The sequence below is a fragment of the Stegostoma tigrinum genome, chromosome 27 (assembly GCF_030684315.1).
Source record: "Stegostoma tigrinum isolate sSteTig4 chromosome 27, sSteTig4.hap1, whole genome shotgun sequence".
NCBI classification, from domain to species: domain Eukaryota; kingdom Metazoa; phylum Chordata; class Chondrichthyes; order Orectolobiformes; family Stegostomatidae; genus Stegostoma; species Stegostoma tigrinum.
Genome location: NC_081380.1, coordinates 36,176,847 through 36,190,891, shown reverse-complemented (window position 1 = coordinate 36,190,891; position 14,045 = coordinate 36,176,847). Strand labels below are relative to the sequence as shown.

At 38.2% G+C, this 14,045-nt stretch overlaps 1 protein-coding gene across 2 annotated transcripts in view; it reads left to right on the top strand.

Annotated features, from left to right (window-relative positions):
- The window catches only part of LOC125464429 (lissencephaly-1 homolog), an 87,340-nt gene that overhangs the window by 55,809 nt on the left and 17,486 nt on the right, over positions 1–14,045 (top strand). For both annotated transcript variants that reach the window (XM_048556747.2, XM_059655299.1), the window contains 4 exons: positions 2,601–2,807; positions 6,352–6,520; positions 9,736–9,838; positions 11,598–11,826. In XM_048556747.2, coding sequence (XP_048412704.2) covers positions 2,601–2,807; positions 6,352–6,520; positions 9,736–9,838; positions 11,598–11,826 — 708 coding nt within the window. The remainder of the gene's footprint in view (positions 1–2,600; positions 2,808–6,351; positions 6,521–9,735; positions 9,839–11,597; positions 11,827–14,045) is intronic.

Below are 14,045 nucleotides of genomic sequence, written 5' to 3'. Positions count from 1 at the left end.
CTGGACATGTATATGGTCACAGAAATTTGAGGGTGCATACATGAGGATCAATGGTCGGCACAACATTGTGGGCTGAAGGGCCTGTTCTGTGCTGTACTGTTCTATGTTCTATGTTCTATTAACTTCAAACGTAGCCAGGAGTCCTGCAGTAGCTTTTCAGATATCAGGCAGAGTCACTGTGGTTTTGTGAAAATGAAATCCTGTTTAGCCAATGTGTTGGACTTCTTTTGGGAAAGTAATGTATACTGGTCATAAAGGGTGACTTGTCAATGTACTGTACTTTTTCATTATCAAATGCCTTCTGGAAATCTGTGCTTATAGTGAAATGGAAAGTTGATTTTGAGGATAGCATATTGGCATGGATAGAAGATATGTTAGCTGATGGGAGGCAGAGTGTAGGCATAAATCTGTTTTCTGGTTGGCTGGGTGTGACAAGTGGTGGTACACAAAGATGATGCTGGGAACTAAATGGTTGACAATTTTGTGTATGAAGGGACAAAGTAATAATTGTGAAATGTGCTAATAATGAAAAGTAGGACTTGCGGCTGCAAAAGAAATGGATAAATGGATGAGGCCAAGATCTGGTAAATGAAGTGCAGTTTGAAATTTTCCATTCTGGCTGGAGAAAATGAAGAAAATACGAGCTAATTGGTGAGAGATTGCAGAATTGAGATGCAGGCGAATCTGATTGTTCTGATGCACAAATCATGAAAATCTTGTATACACGCACAGCAAATAATGAGGAAGTAGAATCCCATCAAGACCCACCCCCATAACTCCACACTTAGCATGGGTGACCCACCTAACCTGCTCATCACTACTCACTGTGGGCAGTTGAGTATGGCCGATCTGCTTAACTGCACATCTTTGGACTGTGGGAGCAAAGACTGCCACCTGTATGAAATGAGAAAACTCCAAACGTTTGCCTGAGACTGGAATTGAACCTGGGTCCCTAGTACTGTGATACTGCAGTACTAGCCACTGAACTACTACGCTTCCCTGAATCTAATAGAATGCAGTAGTTTCTAAGAAGGCAAATTGAATACAAAAGTAGAGCAGTTATGCTTCAGTTATACACGGCAGTGGTGAAAACATAGCTGAAGTACCATGTACGGTATTGGTTACTTAAGGAAAGGATGTGAATGTGTTGGAAACAGTAACAGTAGGTTTATTGGATTACTACCTAGAATGGGCAGATTGCCTTGTGAGGAAAGGTTGGACAAAGTAAGCTATTATCCACTGGAGTTCAGAAGAATTACGGGTGACTTGATCAAAATATTTGAGATCCTGAGGACCACTGGCAAGGTAGTTGGAGAGGATGTTCTTTTAATAGGAGAATCATGAACTCTGGATTGATGTTTTTAAGATGAGTGGAATTGTTTGATTGTTTGGAACAGATGGGTAGAATATTTCTCGGGGTCGTGTCTCTTTGGAACTGTCTTGTGGAAAAGATGGTGGAAATAGACTCTTTGAATATTTTTATGACTGAAGTGGAGAAATTATTGGTAAGCTATATTTGATGTTTTTATTTAACTAGGTGGAAGATCATCTTGAAAATACGGGTATGCTTGAGGGACTGAATGGCTTACTTGTGCTTCTTGATCGTGCATATTTGTATGACCCCAATGAATTTAGTCAGTTGTACAGTATAGAAACAGACATAGAACATTACAGCACAGTACAGGCCCTTTGGCCTTCGATGTTGTGCCGACCTGTCATACCAATCTGAAGCCCATCTAACCTACACTATTCCACGTACATCCATATGTTTGTCCAGTGACGACTTAATTGTACTTAAAGTTGGCGAATTTACTACCGTTGCAGGCAAAGCGTTCCATTCCCTTACTACTCTGAGTAAAGAGACCCTTCGGTCCAACTCGCCCAAGCCGACCGGATATCCTAAATTAACCTAGTCCCATTTGGCCCGTATTCCTCTAAACTCTTCCTGATCATATACCCATCCAGATACTTTATTTTAAATGCGATTGTACCAGCCTCTGCCACCATCTCTGGCAGCTCATTCCATGCCCACACCACCCTCTTTGAAAAAGTTGCCCCTTAGGTTCCTTGTAAAACTTGCCCCTGTCGCCTTAAACTTATACCCTCTAGGGTTGAACTCGCCCAGCTGGGTAAAAGACCTTATCTATTTTCTCTATCCATGCCCCTCATGGTTTTTACAAACCTCTATACGGTCATCCTTCAACATTTGATATCCAGGGAGAATAATCCCAGCCTATTCAACCTCTCGTATAGCTCAAACCCTCCAACCCTGGCGACGACCTTGTTAATCTTTTCTCACCTGTTGCAAGTTTCATAGCATCCTTCCTATCGCAAGGAGATCAGAATTGCTCACAGTATTCCAAAAATGGGTTAACCAATGTCCTGTACAGCTACAATATATCCTCCTAATTCCTAAACTCAGTGCATTGACCAGTAAAGGCAAGCATGCCAAACACCATCTTCACTACCATGTCTACCTGTGACTCCACTTGCAAGGTACAATGAACCTGCACCCCAAGGTCTCTTTGTTCATTTGTGTTTACTGACTTTAACTTTGTAAAACAAAATTCCAAAGAGTTTTATTTAATTCTGTTCAACAGGTTATGGAATTAGAATCCAAACTGAATGAGGCAAAAGAGGAGTTCACTTCAGCCGGCCCTCTGGGTCAAAAACGTGACCCAAAAGAATGGATCCCTCGTCCTCCAGAGAGATATTCTCTGAGTGGACACAGAAGTCCAGTCACACGGGTTATTTTCCATCCAGTCTTCAGTGTTATGGTATCAGCCTCTGAAGATGCCACAATAAAGGTAAAGAATTCTTTGAATAAGTATTTGTTTTTAAAGAGGCTAAACAAAATAAGTTTATCCATGGGGCTAGTAGATCATCTTTGCCTTATTCTAAATTCAGGTAAAACCTGTTTCCAAGTTATGGACTTGGATCCATTGCTTAACTGGCCACACCCATGATACGCGAATAGCTGGCTGGCTTTGAGTGGAAAATGGGACATGTGTTTGAGAAAATATTATCCTGCAGTACAATTTGTAAATTTTTTATGGCATCTTTTATACAATCTACTTTTTTAAGGAAACATTTGACATTTATATTTCTTTAATTGTACACAGCCATGGTAGTCTTGCTGTGAAGCATTGACTTTGGATAATACACTGTTAGTCTTTATCACAGAGGTGTATGGAAGACTTAATTATCCTGCTTAAATTAAACAATTTTAACAGAACAGTAAGTGAGACTTAACTTTTAATAGGTGATTCAAGTTCAACAGCATTTGTGATGAACAAAAACCAAGTTGCTGGAAAAACTCAGAAGGTCTGGCAGCATCCGTGAAGGAAGAAAACAGTTAACGTTTTGGGTCTGGTGGTCAGACCTGCTGGGCTTTTCCAACGACTTTGTGTTTCTGATTTACAGCATCCGCAGTTCTTTCTGTTTTTATTTGGCATTTGTGATTAGTCATTTTACTGGAATAGACTTGCAGGCGATAAGAATGCCTTTGGAGTGGTTAGGTAAAGTTTACTTGTTTCAAATGAATTAAGTTTTGCACCTGGCTATCTTTGTGCTTTCAAGAAAAAAAAATTGTTGTATTTACTGTCTACTGTTTAAGTTCCTCCCATTGCTAGAGTTGTAAATTTCCATTTGACGAATCAGTGGAAGTCTGCTTCTTGAGAAACTTAGCTTTTTATCATTTGTGAGAACTGGAAATTTTTTTTGTGCATTAAAGGTGGTTTAAGTTTTACTGATCCCCAAGCATGGTAATAAAATTAGCAGCTACTGTGAATACAGCCATTTCATGCTGATACAAGACATACCAGATAAACTGAATAGCTGTATAAAATTTGAAAACTTTCATGCTTGGAAATGAATGCTTGAGTTTTGAATGTTGTTTACCAACATGTTCGGATGCTTAAACGTGGGTGTCCTGACCCAGAGGTAGGGACACTATCTCACCAGAACTCCTCGTGCATGGCTTATAACCCTGCAGCCTAATTTACCATTGCACCTAGTCAGGCTTATTATTTGGTGTCATATAAAGGAGTTTGATGGCTGCATTATAGCTCTGTTGTCTGCTACTTCTGAAAAGCCAGTTTTGGCTGTGAAGCTTTTGCAGTTTAATATTGTATGTCTGATTATTGGTATTCCTGGCTAATTTTATACTTATCACTCCATAAGGCATTAGTTCGTATTTGATAAACCAGCTATCACTTATTGTCCCCTCATATCCAAAAAAGAAGGAAAAAAAGTTTGTTTTGGATCAAGGCTTTGTCAAAGGTAGGCTTTGATCTTGCACAGAATTTCCTAAACAGCATCCTGATAGCCAAATATTTGTAAGTTGGTGTGGCATGATATTTCACTTTTTGGCTTCAATCCAAATTGCTTTTATTTTCCTGAACATTCGCTCAGTGATTTTGTTTTCTGCACGAGTGCATGCTGCCACACAGCCACTAGACTGCTGTGCACAGTCTTGCCTGGTTTCTGCGAAGACCTAAAAGTGAAATGGACGTTGCTGTCACGGTGTCCCCATTCTTATACTCGCATAATGGAAACAAATTGTTCTAGGAAGACAGGTCTTCTGCCAGTTTGGTGATTTCCAACATTTCCATGTGTTTTATTTATTTATAGTTTTGATTATTGAGAGTAGAATTCTTAAGGGAGTCCTATTTTGGAGAACACCATATGGTTTGTTTGTTGAATGACATCCAGTAAGAAAGTAATAAATGCATTTGAAGCCTTTCTAGTTGTATAGTTCCACATTACAATATAAAATGGCCTTTCTATGGCTCTTTGTTATGGTACTAGCTTTTCAAAAGGAGAGAATTATCTTTTCAGTGTTTGTCCAACCGACATACCCACCCCTTCCCCATGTAATCCTTTACAATGTTAAATGAAGTGAGAAGCAAAAAGGTGAAATATTTTTACGCAGTTCACAATCTCCATAGATCATGTTCACGTAGTTAAGTATTTTTTAAAAAGGGTTGACAGGGATGGCAGTCGATGTGTTTTGTACCCTGTGCAGCAGGATAAATTAGCTGACCATTTCAACCAAAATATTTCCCAGATGAGCAATGTTCCTTAACGTGGCTGCCACACTGGCACAAAATTGTCTGTTTATTGTGGTGAATTTTATCAGGACTGTAATAAATGTGTCCAAGATGATAACTAGCGTGGCATTCAGTTTAGTGTGATCTGTAAATGCTTGTGGATGCTGTGGCATGATGTCTTTGAATGACTTATTTAAAATTTCAGATGCAAGGACTTCGTAGGCTGCATTTAAAAACAAACTAATTCACAGAATTATCATAAAATGTGAATCCTGCACCAAAAGTAACTTGAAGTACCCTGGTTTTGTTAATCAAGATTTTAGCTTTTAACTCTTTCTCGTTATACTCTCTGTGCTGTCCTGCTGTGAAAGATGCTAAAATCTGGAGTACAGATCCTTGGCCCCTCGAGGTGGCTGTTAGTCTGTTGGCTATCAGAAACCTTTCTGTGTAGGAACTCGGTCCAAAGCGCACGTTGCTTTAAGTATTGACTTAAACAAACTTCACAGCAGGAATTGGCAGCCAATTTAGTAGAGTGGATACTTGTTGCAGAATAAACCTTTGGTACCTTTAGTCCACCAAATTTTAGGATAGAGCTCCTGTATTTTTGCAATTTCCAACAAAGCCCCACCAATTTAGTGCTATCTACAAGAACTGACAGATATTGCACTGATGGGTATATCTGAGACTGTGCAGTTGTGGCGGAAATAATTAAATTTGCTTTAAAAAAAAATGCCTGCGTGAGAACGCAAAAGACTTCTTGGTTTGACAAGGCCGGATGCATTTATCTTTCAACATTATGGCTTTTAACTTGTTCTTTATTTTCTTGCTGTATAAGTGCTAAAATTCACTCATGGAAATTTTTAAATTTGATGTAAAAAAATACTTTTATTCCTTAACTACATGTACCAGTTACCATTTCCAAAAAAATAACTCCCATAACCTAGAATGGCAGAGTTCTGAAACTGGTTAAATTGTGCACTGATTATTCTAATTTCCACTTGGATTTGCATATCATTAGTCCTGGACATAACTTTTCTTTTGAATATAAGTTAATTGCCTGCAAGGCCATTTTGAATAATTGAAAAACCTGATTTGCTGTTATTTGGATCCCAGCATAACAATTTCAGGTAACCCTTCAGTTATTACTTTCTCAGGGATGGCACAGAGTAAACAAGAGCACTGTTCCAAGAGAATCAATCATTCAGAAAGATGGTGGATTATCCTGTGTGTAAATGAGAGAATGCCATTTTAGAAAATAACTCTGCAATTTGTTGACACCTGTTTTGTATTCTCCTGATAGGTCTGGGACTATGAGACTGGAGATTTTGAGCGTACCCTAAAAGGTCACACAGACTCTGTACAAGATATCTCCTTTGATCAGAATGGCAAACTGCTGGCATCCTGCTCTGCTGATATGACCATCAAGCTTTGGGATTTTCAGAGCTTTGAATGCATTCGGACCATGCATGGTAAGTGTCAGTTTCTTTATTGGAGTGTGGGGATTACAGATGGCAGTGCTAGGTGCAGAAATGTCCTTTTTATCTAGCAGGTAAAAATAATTTTCTCCCATAAATTGCATCTCAAGTGGGATTGTAGTTTATAGTAGTAAATTTCATTCATCACTGTCAAAAATGATAATTCGAAGACCAAGGAAAATATTACTTATATCGCAGTGCTTTTGGCAATATTTGAAACATGCTAGCGTATTTTAAGATGAAATTCTATTCTTATAACTTAAGTCTTTATTAAGTCACTGCTTCAAACTACATTTCCAATGATGTGATGTTGTACAGTAGTATTCATTTACATTTGGTTAACGTTTTCAGATGACAAGCCACTGAAGATGTGAGAAAGTAGTTCTGGTGTCCTGTACTGAATTTTTTTTTCTTGATCCATGGCTCACCCCTTTCTCTGTAAGATGGTTGTCTGACCATAAAGTTTCAGCAAGACTTTTTTTCCTATTTTTATACTCGATTCCCTTTGCAATAGAGGCTAATTTTCCCATTTGCCCTCCCTGTTATCCAAGGACCTGGATGCTGTCTTTTTGTCATTTATGCATGAGGGCTCTCACTCCCTCCTGTGCTGTAGCTTTGTGCAGTCTTGCTCCATTAAAATAATACTCAGCTGCTCTGTTCATCCTGCCAAAATGCGCAGTCTCTTTTTCTCACTTGTTTCTATGCACTCTGTTAATATCTGTACTTTTGTGCAGCCTCACCACTTCCCTTCCCACCTACTTTTGTCAGCTACAAGCTTAGCTCTAGTGCTCCCTTCATCCATTGATATATGTATTGCGAATAATTGTGTCCCTACCTCTGATCCTGTGGCACTACACTAGTTATAGGTGGCTAGCCTGAAAATACACTCCTTGTTCCAACTATTATCTATTAGTTAGCCAGTCCTCTGTCCCTGAACTGTATGTGGTCTCAAATGTGTTTGCCAGTTTCTGGAGCGCTTAACTCCCTTAGTCTATCAAAAATCTAACTCTGTCTTGAATAAATTAAATAATTGAGCCTGTACTGTGTTCTGGGCGCAAAAATTGCACAAACTACAGACACTCAATGATTTCTCATCTATCTTAAAAGCAAGCCATCTTTGTTCTTGAATGAGTCCCCACGTTCTGTTGCCTGTTACGAGAAACATCATATCAAAACATAATACCCTGAGGGTATTATCTCCTTACACTTTTAAAGAATAATAGGTAAGACTGTATTTAATCTATTTGTTCACACAATACCCATTTCATTGTGGAAATGAATCAGGCTATCTTTTCTGAAATGTTTCAAGCACACCTGTATCCTTTTCAGATAAAGTGACCAGAATTAACCGTGACACTCCTGATGTTTTTTTGAACGGGCTTGTGTAGTTGCAACTATTTTTTACCACTGTATCCATAAGACAGTAATATATCAGGGCAGAAGTAGGCCGTTGGGCCCATTGAGTCTGCCCATTGTTCAGTGAGATTGTGGCTAATCTGAACTTTACCTCCTACTTTTCTCCATGCCATGATTCCATTACTGGTTTAAAAACGTCTAACTCAGCCTTGATACTTCATACGTGAGCTTCGGCAGCCCTCAACAATTCCACAGATTCATGAGAAGAAATTCTTCCATAGTTCTATTTTAAATGGGGCACTCTTGATTATGAGATCATGCCCCCAGACCAAATCAGTCCTGCAAGTTGTCAATGAGTGCAAGCCAACCTACTTGACTTGTCCTCATGAGGACAGACCCAGGATCAACCTTGTGAAGATTGAGGATAGAGCGGTACACGTTCACTTGGGGTTTTGGAAAGTCTTTAAGGCTCCACGTTATAGACAACTTACTAAAGTTAGATCACATGGATTCAGGATGTGCTAGCCAAGTAGGTACAAAAATTGTTTTTTGGTAGGAGACGGTGGTGGAGGCTTGGTTTTCAAACCAGGGACCAGTGACCAACAGTGTTCCACAGGGATTGGTACTGGATCCACTTTGGTATCTTTATATAAATGATTAGGATGAGAGTGTAGGAGGCATGGTTAGTAAGTTAGCGGTTGACATCATATTTGGTTGTATAGTGGACAGTGAAGAAACTCATCTAAGATAATAAGTCTTGATCAAGTGGGTCAATGGGCTGAGGAGTGGCCCATGGAGTTTAGTTTGGATAAATGTGAGGTATTGCATTTTGGTAAAACAAACAAGGGCAGGACTGATACAATTAACGGTAGGGCTCTGGGTAATTGGATTCAGGTACATAATTCTTTGAAATTTTGTCACATACATACAGGTTGGTGGAGGAGACATTAGGCATGCTTACCTTCATTGCTCAGACCATTTGAATGTAGCAGTTGGAATTTCGTTTTGAGGCCATGCAGGCTGTTGGTTAGGCTTTGCCTGAAGTGCTGTGTGTAGTTCTGGTTACCCTGCTATCGCAAAGATATGTGGAGATGCTGGTGTTGGACTGGGATGGATAAGGTTGAAAATCTCAACACCAGGTTTATAGTCCAATGGGTTTACTTGAAAATGCAAACTTTCCATGCTCGGCCCCTTCCTCGTGCGTAGTGTGAGAGAGGGTATAAGACCCATATGCCGTCTCTCTCACTAAGCATTAGGAAGGGGCTGAAAGCTCTCGTTTTTGAATAAACCTCTTGGACTATAACCTGGTGTCATGAGTTTTGACCTTGCAAACTATTAAATTGGAGAGAGTTAAGGAGAGATTTACCAGAATGCTGCCACAAATGGGGCATTGAATTGGAAAAATAGGCTGGGACTTTTTTGTTTGCTGGTATGTTGGAGCTTGTGGGATAACCTAATAGAGGACTGTGACTTTGAATGTACCTATTAAACTAAAAATAGAGGCAAATTATTTTGGGTTATACCTGAAATTGCGAAGACACAATGAGAAGATTTCTCAAAAATCACTTGAATTTACCTTACTGAGCATTTTAATGCGAAGAATGTTCTGAAGAAAAGGCATGCTCTAGTTTTTGCATTTTCTTAGAAGCTAAAATACCTTGTGCACAGCAGTTAGAAGTGATGTAACCACACAAGATGAAAGAAAATGGTAAATAATACTTAGAGGGCATCGTTTACCAGGGTTCATAATGAATCCAGTTCAGATTGTTCTCCTTCAAATACTGTCTGCATTGTTGCACGATTCTGGCATTTTGCATATATGTCATCCTCCTCCAATTCTGTTTTCCTTTCAGGCCATGATCATAACATTTCATCAGTAGCTATCATGCCTAATGGAGATCACATAGTGTCTGCTTCAAGGGATAAAACCATGAAAATGTGGGAGGTGCAAACAGGGTGAGTATCCAAAGAGCATAGATTCACTAATTTCAGGTTTAAATTTAAGGAATATATTTTGGGTGCAATTGTAGATGATCTGCCACTTTGAAGACTGTATGTAAAATTTGTCAGGTGTGCAATTTCTACTCTGGTTAGCATTTCTTCTGAAATGTACTCAGTGGGATTTAGTCGTTTTTGCCTTGGAAAGAACTTCATGATAGACCATAGAATAAAATTGCTAGAGGAATATAAATTACTGTAAATGTTTGTACAGCAATTTTCTGTACATTAAACCTTATTAAGTGAATGAAACTAAACTCCACACCACATTCAAATCACTTGATTTAACTGTTGAAGCTGTCTACCTTGAGTATTCCAGCTTGCCAAATGTTCTTGGAAAACTAGGCAATATTTTGTGTCATAATGAAAGACTTATTTTGCAGTTATTCCTTGGTGTGCATATTTAAATGGAGCTTTAATAAGTGGCTATGAGCCACTCTTATAGTTTGACAACTAAATCCACTTAATGCTTTAGTGCTCTGTGAATTTGTGTGGGATATTTGATTGTTTTTCAGATACTGATTATACTGTTTTTGATTCACTTTAGGGAAATAAATGAGCATTCTGGGTTTGGTTGAGTTAGTAACTTGACTAACTTTAACGTTATCTTTTTAATGGAGACAAATCATTTTGGCTGTACTTGCAAAAAAATGATTCCGTGATCAAAAGAATGGTAAATGATGTTTTGGGTATTATAAATAAATTGATAAATACTTGCACAGAAAAATATAATTATGGGCACCATTGTATCATCTGTAATTTGCATTGTATAGTTAAAGTATGTTGAAACCAAAGGGGTTGAACAGTGTTCAGTATTTAGGTTAATGTCTATAATGGGACAATGTAGCTCACCAGGAACTGCAGGGATTTTCTACTCTCGTCTCCACCAAACACTAAAGGACAGGGAGATGTTTAAAATACAAAAATGTGGTGTTGGAGTAAATTGTTTTCTGTGATGTAGAGGCTGAGACATTATCAGTATAGAATTACAGGAGTGAGGAGATGGTTTAGAGGAAGTTTTCTTGTGGAAACACTGACTGCTTTGCTGATGGGTGTGATTGACGTAGAGACCTTTGCATCGTTGAAGGACAAGTTTGAGTATTTGAAGTAAGTTAAATGTATAAGCTATCAATGGTAGAGAGAGCAATTTTATTTATTTTTCTAATGGTTAGAATGCTTATTTTATCAATGCCACATTGAGTGAATTTTCAAGTCCCTATTAGTGATTTGTATTTTCTGGCTTCTGTTGCTGCACATAATATATTATTTTCAGTATTTGAACTTTTAGGAACTGATTATGTTTACGAAATGTCTTTTAGGATATTGAGAGCTCTGCTGCTCCCACTCATCTAGTTCCAACTGTGTGGAAGCTGAACGTTTTTGTTTCAAAGGGGATTCAAACTGAAAGCTTTGTTATAAACCACAAATTTGATTAGATATTTACAATGCTGTGGCTACTGTTTAAAGGTTTTGATAGAGTGCAGTGGGAGCTCGTTCGATTGATAACTTGCTGAACATGAAACCTAAATGTCAAAGATTTGAAAGTATCCATTGCTTACCCCCTTGGCTCAGTCAGGGCACTTGATGAAATCCCAGAAGAATAAAGATCAGAACACACATAAAGACTATTTCTAAACATATTAGCAGAGTTGAAGAACTGAATTTATAAATTAGTATGAAGAAAATTCCTTTATGCATGTAACTTTTTGCTCACCAGTTATTGTGTGAAGACTTTCACAGGACATAGAGAATGGGTGCGCATGGTCCGACCCAACCAGGATGGTACTCTTCTGGCCAGCTGTTCCAATGATCAGACTGTCCGTGTATGGGTAGTAGCTACAAAAGAATGCAAAGCTGAACTTAGAGAGCATGAACATGTCGTAGAATGTATTTCCTGGGCACCAGAGAGTTCCTACCCAACCATTTTGGAAGCAACTGGATCTGAGGTAAGATCCCAAGAGTTGGAATGGTTTAGTTAAAATTTGAAGCCACAATTCAGAACCAAAACATCAGTCATTCTCATTGGAAAGAAAGTTGTTTGCGTTAAGATTTTGATAGCTCAGCACCAATCTTTGAATAACTTCAAAGGCTACTGTATTGTGTGGAAATGTTGAGTTTAAACTTGGCCCAGAATATTTTAAATTCTGCTAAAAGGTGGGATCTGGGAAAGCATCTGGTGACTTCATTACGATTTTGCCAAGTGATATGCAAGGCCGATTGTAGGTCAAAACTTCATCTGAATTGTTACAACACATTTCTGTGTAATATTTCACATTTGGTTTGCTTCATAATGTAACAATCCTGGTGTCTGACAAAAACAAAGATAAACTTGCAATTTGTCTTCAGAGAATTGAATTGAGAATTCCCAAATTAATCGAGATTGAAACCAGTGAAATTGATTGCATTTGCAGTTAAGAGATTTCATTGTGGAATTGATCTGTTTTAAGGACACTTTTTAATAGAATCTGCCTAAAGTCGATTAAGTTCTTAGTTCTGAGGGTTGAAGGGTTAATAATTGAGTTTCTTCTGTTTTCTCTTCGTGCACCAAACATATTTTATGCAATAATGTAATCAGTCACACGAGGACCTGTGCCCATTTTCATTTGAAGGCAATCTTAAGGTCACTTTGTCAGGTATGATTGGCAGCCAGTGACCTCTGACTGTGAAGTAATCTGTAGCTGTAATTGAGCTTGGAACAAGATGCACCAATAAAGCCACCATCCCAAAGGCTTTCTTACCCACAGCTGTGTCTGTCACAAGTTTTTTGTTTATCCTGTCTAGTCCTTTTCAAAGAAAGATGAAAATTGTATGTGTCCATTTATTTTGTTCTTGGATGTGTTGACTTTTACATTCGAGTTTTGTTAGTCATGAGAATGCTAAGCTGAATGAGAGACCTTTATGCGCCGAAGCAATAAACTTTTTACATCATTTGGTTATTCCCAATACTCATAAATGGGTATGGGATTGGCAATATTCTATTAACTTAACCTCTATCAGAAAAACAGGCTTTTTATTCATTGAATGAAAAAAGCATAAGTTTTTCAGTCATTTTGCAATTGGCTTCCATAACTTTAGGCTTTTAAATACCTCTCAAATGGAGATTCAAAGTTAAGTAGTCTTATCTGGGTGATAGATAACTCCTACTGTGAACAATTTTCTGCCACAATTCTGTAAAAACAAAATTGTGCCTTTTTAATGTGCTGCCAAGACTTGGTGTGCACGAGAATTCTGTTGGCTTTGAAGCTTGCATCAATTGGCACAAAATAAATTTGTGGCTAAAATAATGCCTTGAGTGGGAATATATCCCCACAGGTTGGCTAGAAGAGAAACTTAGTCAAATACAGTGATTAGCTATTTTAATTTTGACAATTTAATTAATTAGTGTTGAATATGCACATACCACTTCAAAAGCTACTTAGCATAATGCTTCTCTAATCTTTTGCAGTACACTTTAAATAGCAAATCAGAAAAGTAGCTCCAGTTCTGTTTGGAAGCAAACCACCATGGTACATGACAAAGTAAAGGTCTGTTTGAATGTTCTCGAGTTGGCTTTTTGAGCCTCAATAAAATGGCATTGTGAACAATCCTCCATCTTTCATGTACCTTCTGCAAAAAAAAATGTACTGGCCACATGTCAAGTTATCCCACTCAAACCATCTTAGTGTAGAAAATAAACCAGGATGATTTGTTTTAAAATGATGGCTGGTGGACCTTAAGCTGTAATTCACTCCAACCTGAGTGATCATACTTCATTGTTCACTAGTTGCACCATAGTGCAGATATCAATAAACTCATGGTGTCTTCGAAATATTAAGGGCATGATAGTGCTGATGATGAGCTGTTACCTTCAGTAGTATCTAAAGTATCAGTCAAGTTTTTGAAAGTGACAACTTCAAAATGTCAATATTTGAGAATTACACCACATTAATCAACTTAGTGTACTTTCTAATACATCATCCAAGTAGTCAGTTATCAATATGGGTCTCCTAGAATGGAAAACAAATTGCTCACCTCATCTGAGTGCAAAACGTTGTTGAAAGATTTTAAAATTTAGACTTTTGAGCAATGCTTTGATGTTGGTTCAAATGTTTGTTGCCTGTGCTACACTTTGATCTGTGAGGCTTATGTTCTTTGGCACAGCTAAGTACTTTTTCCAAAGACTCTT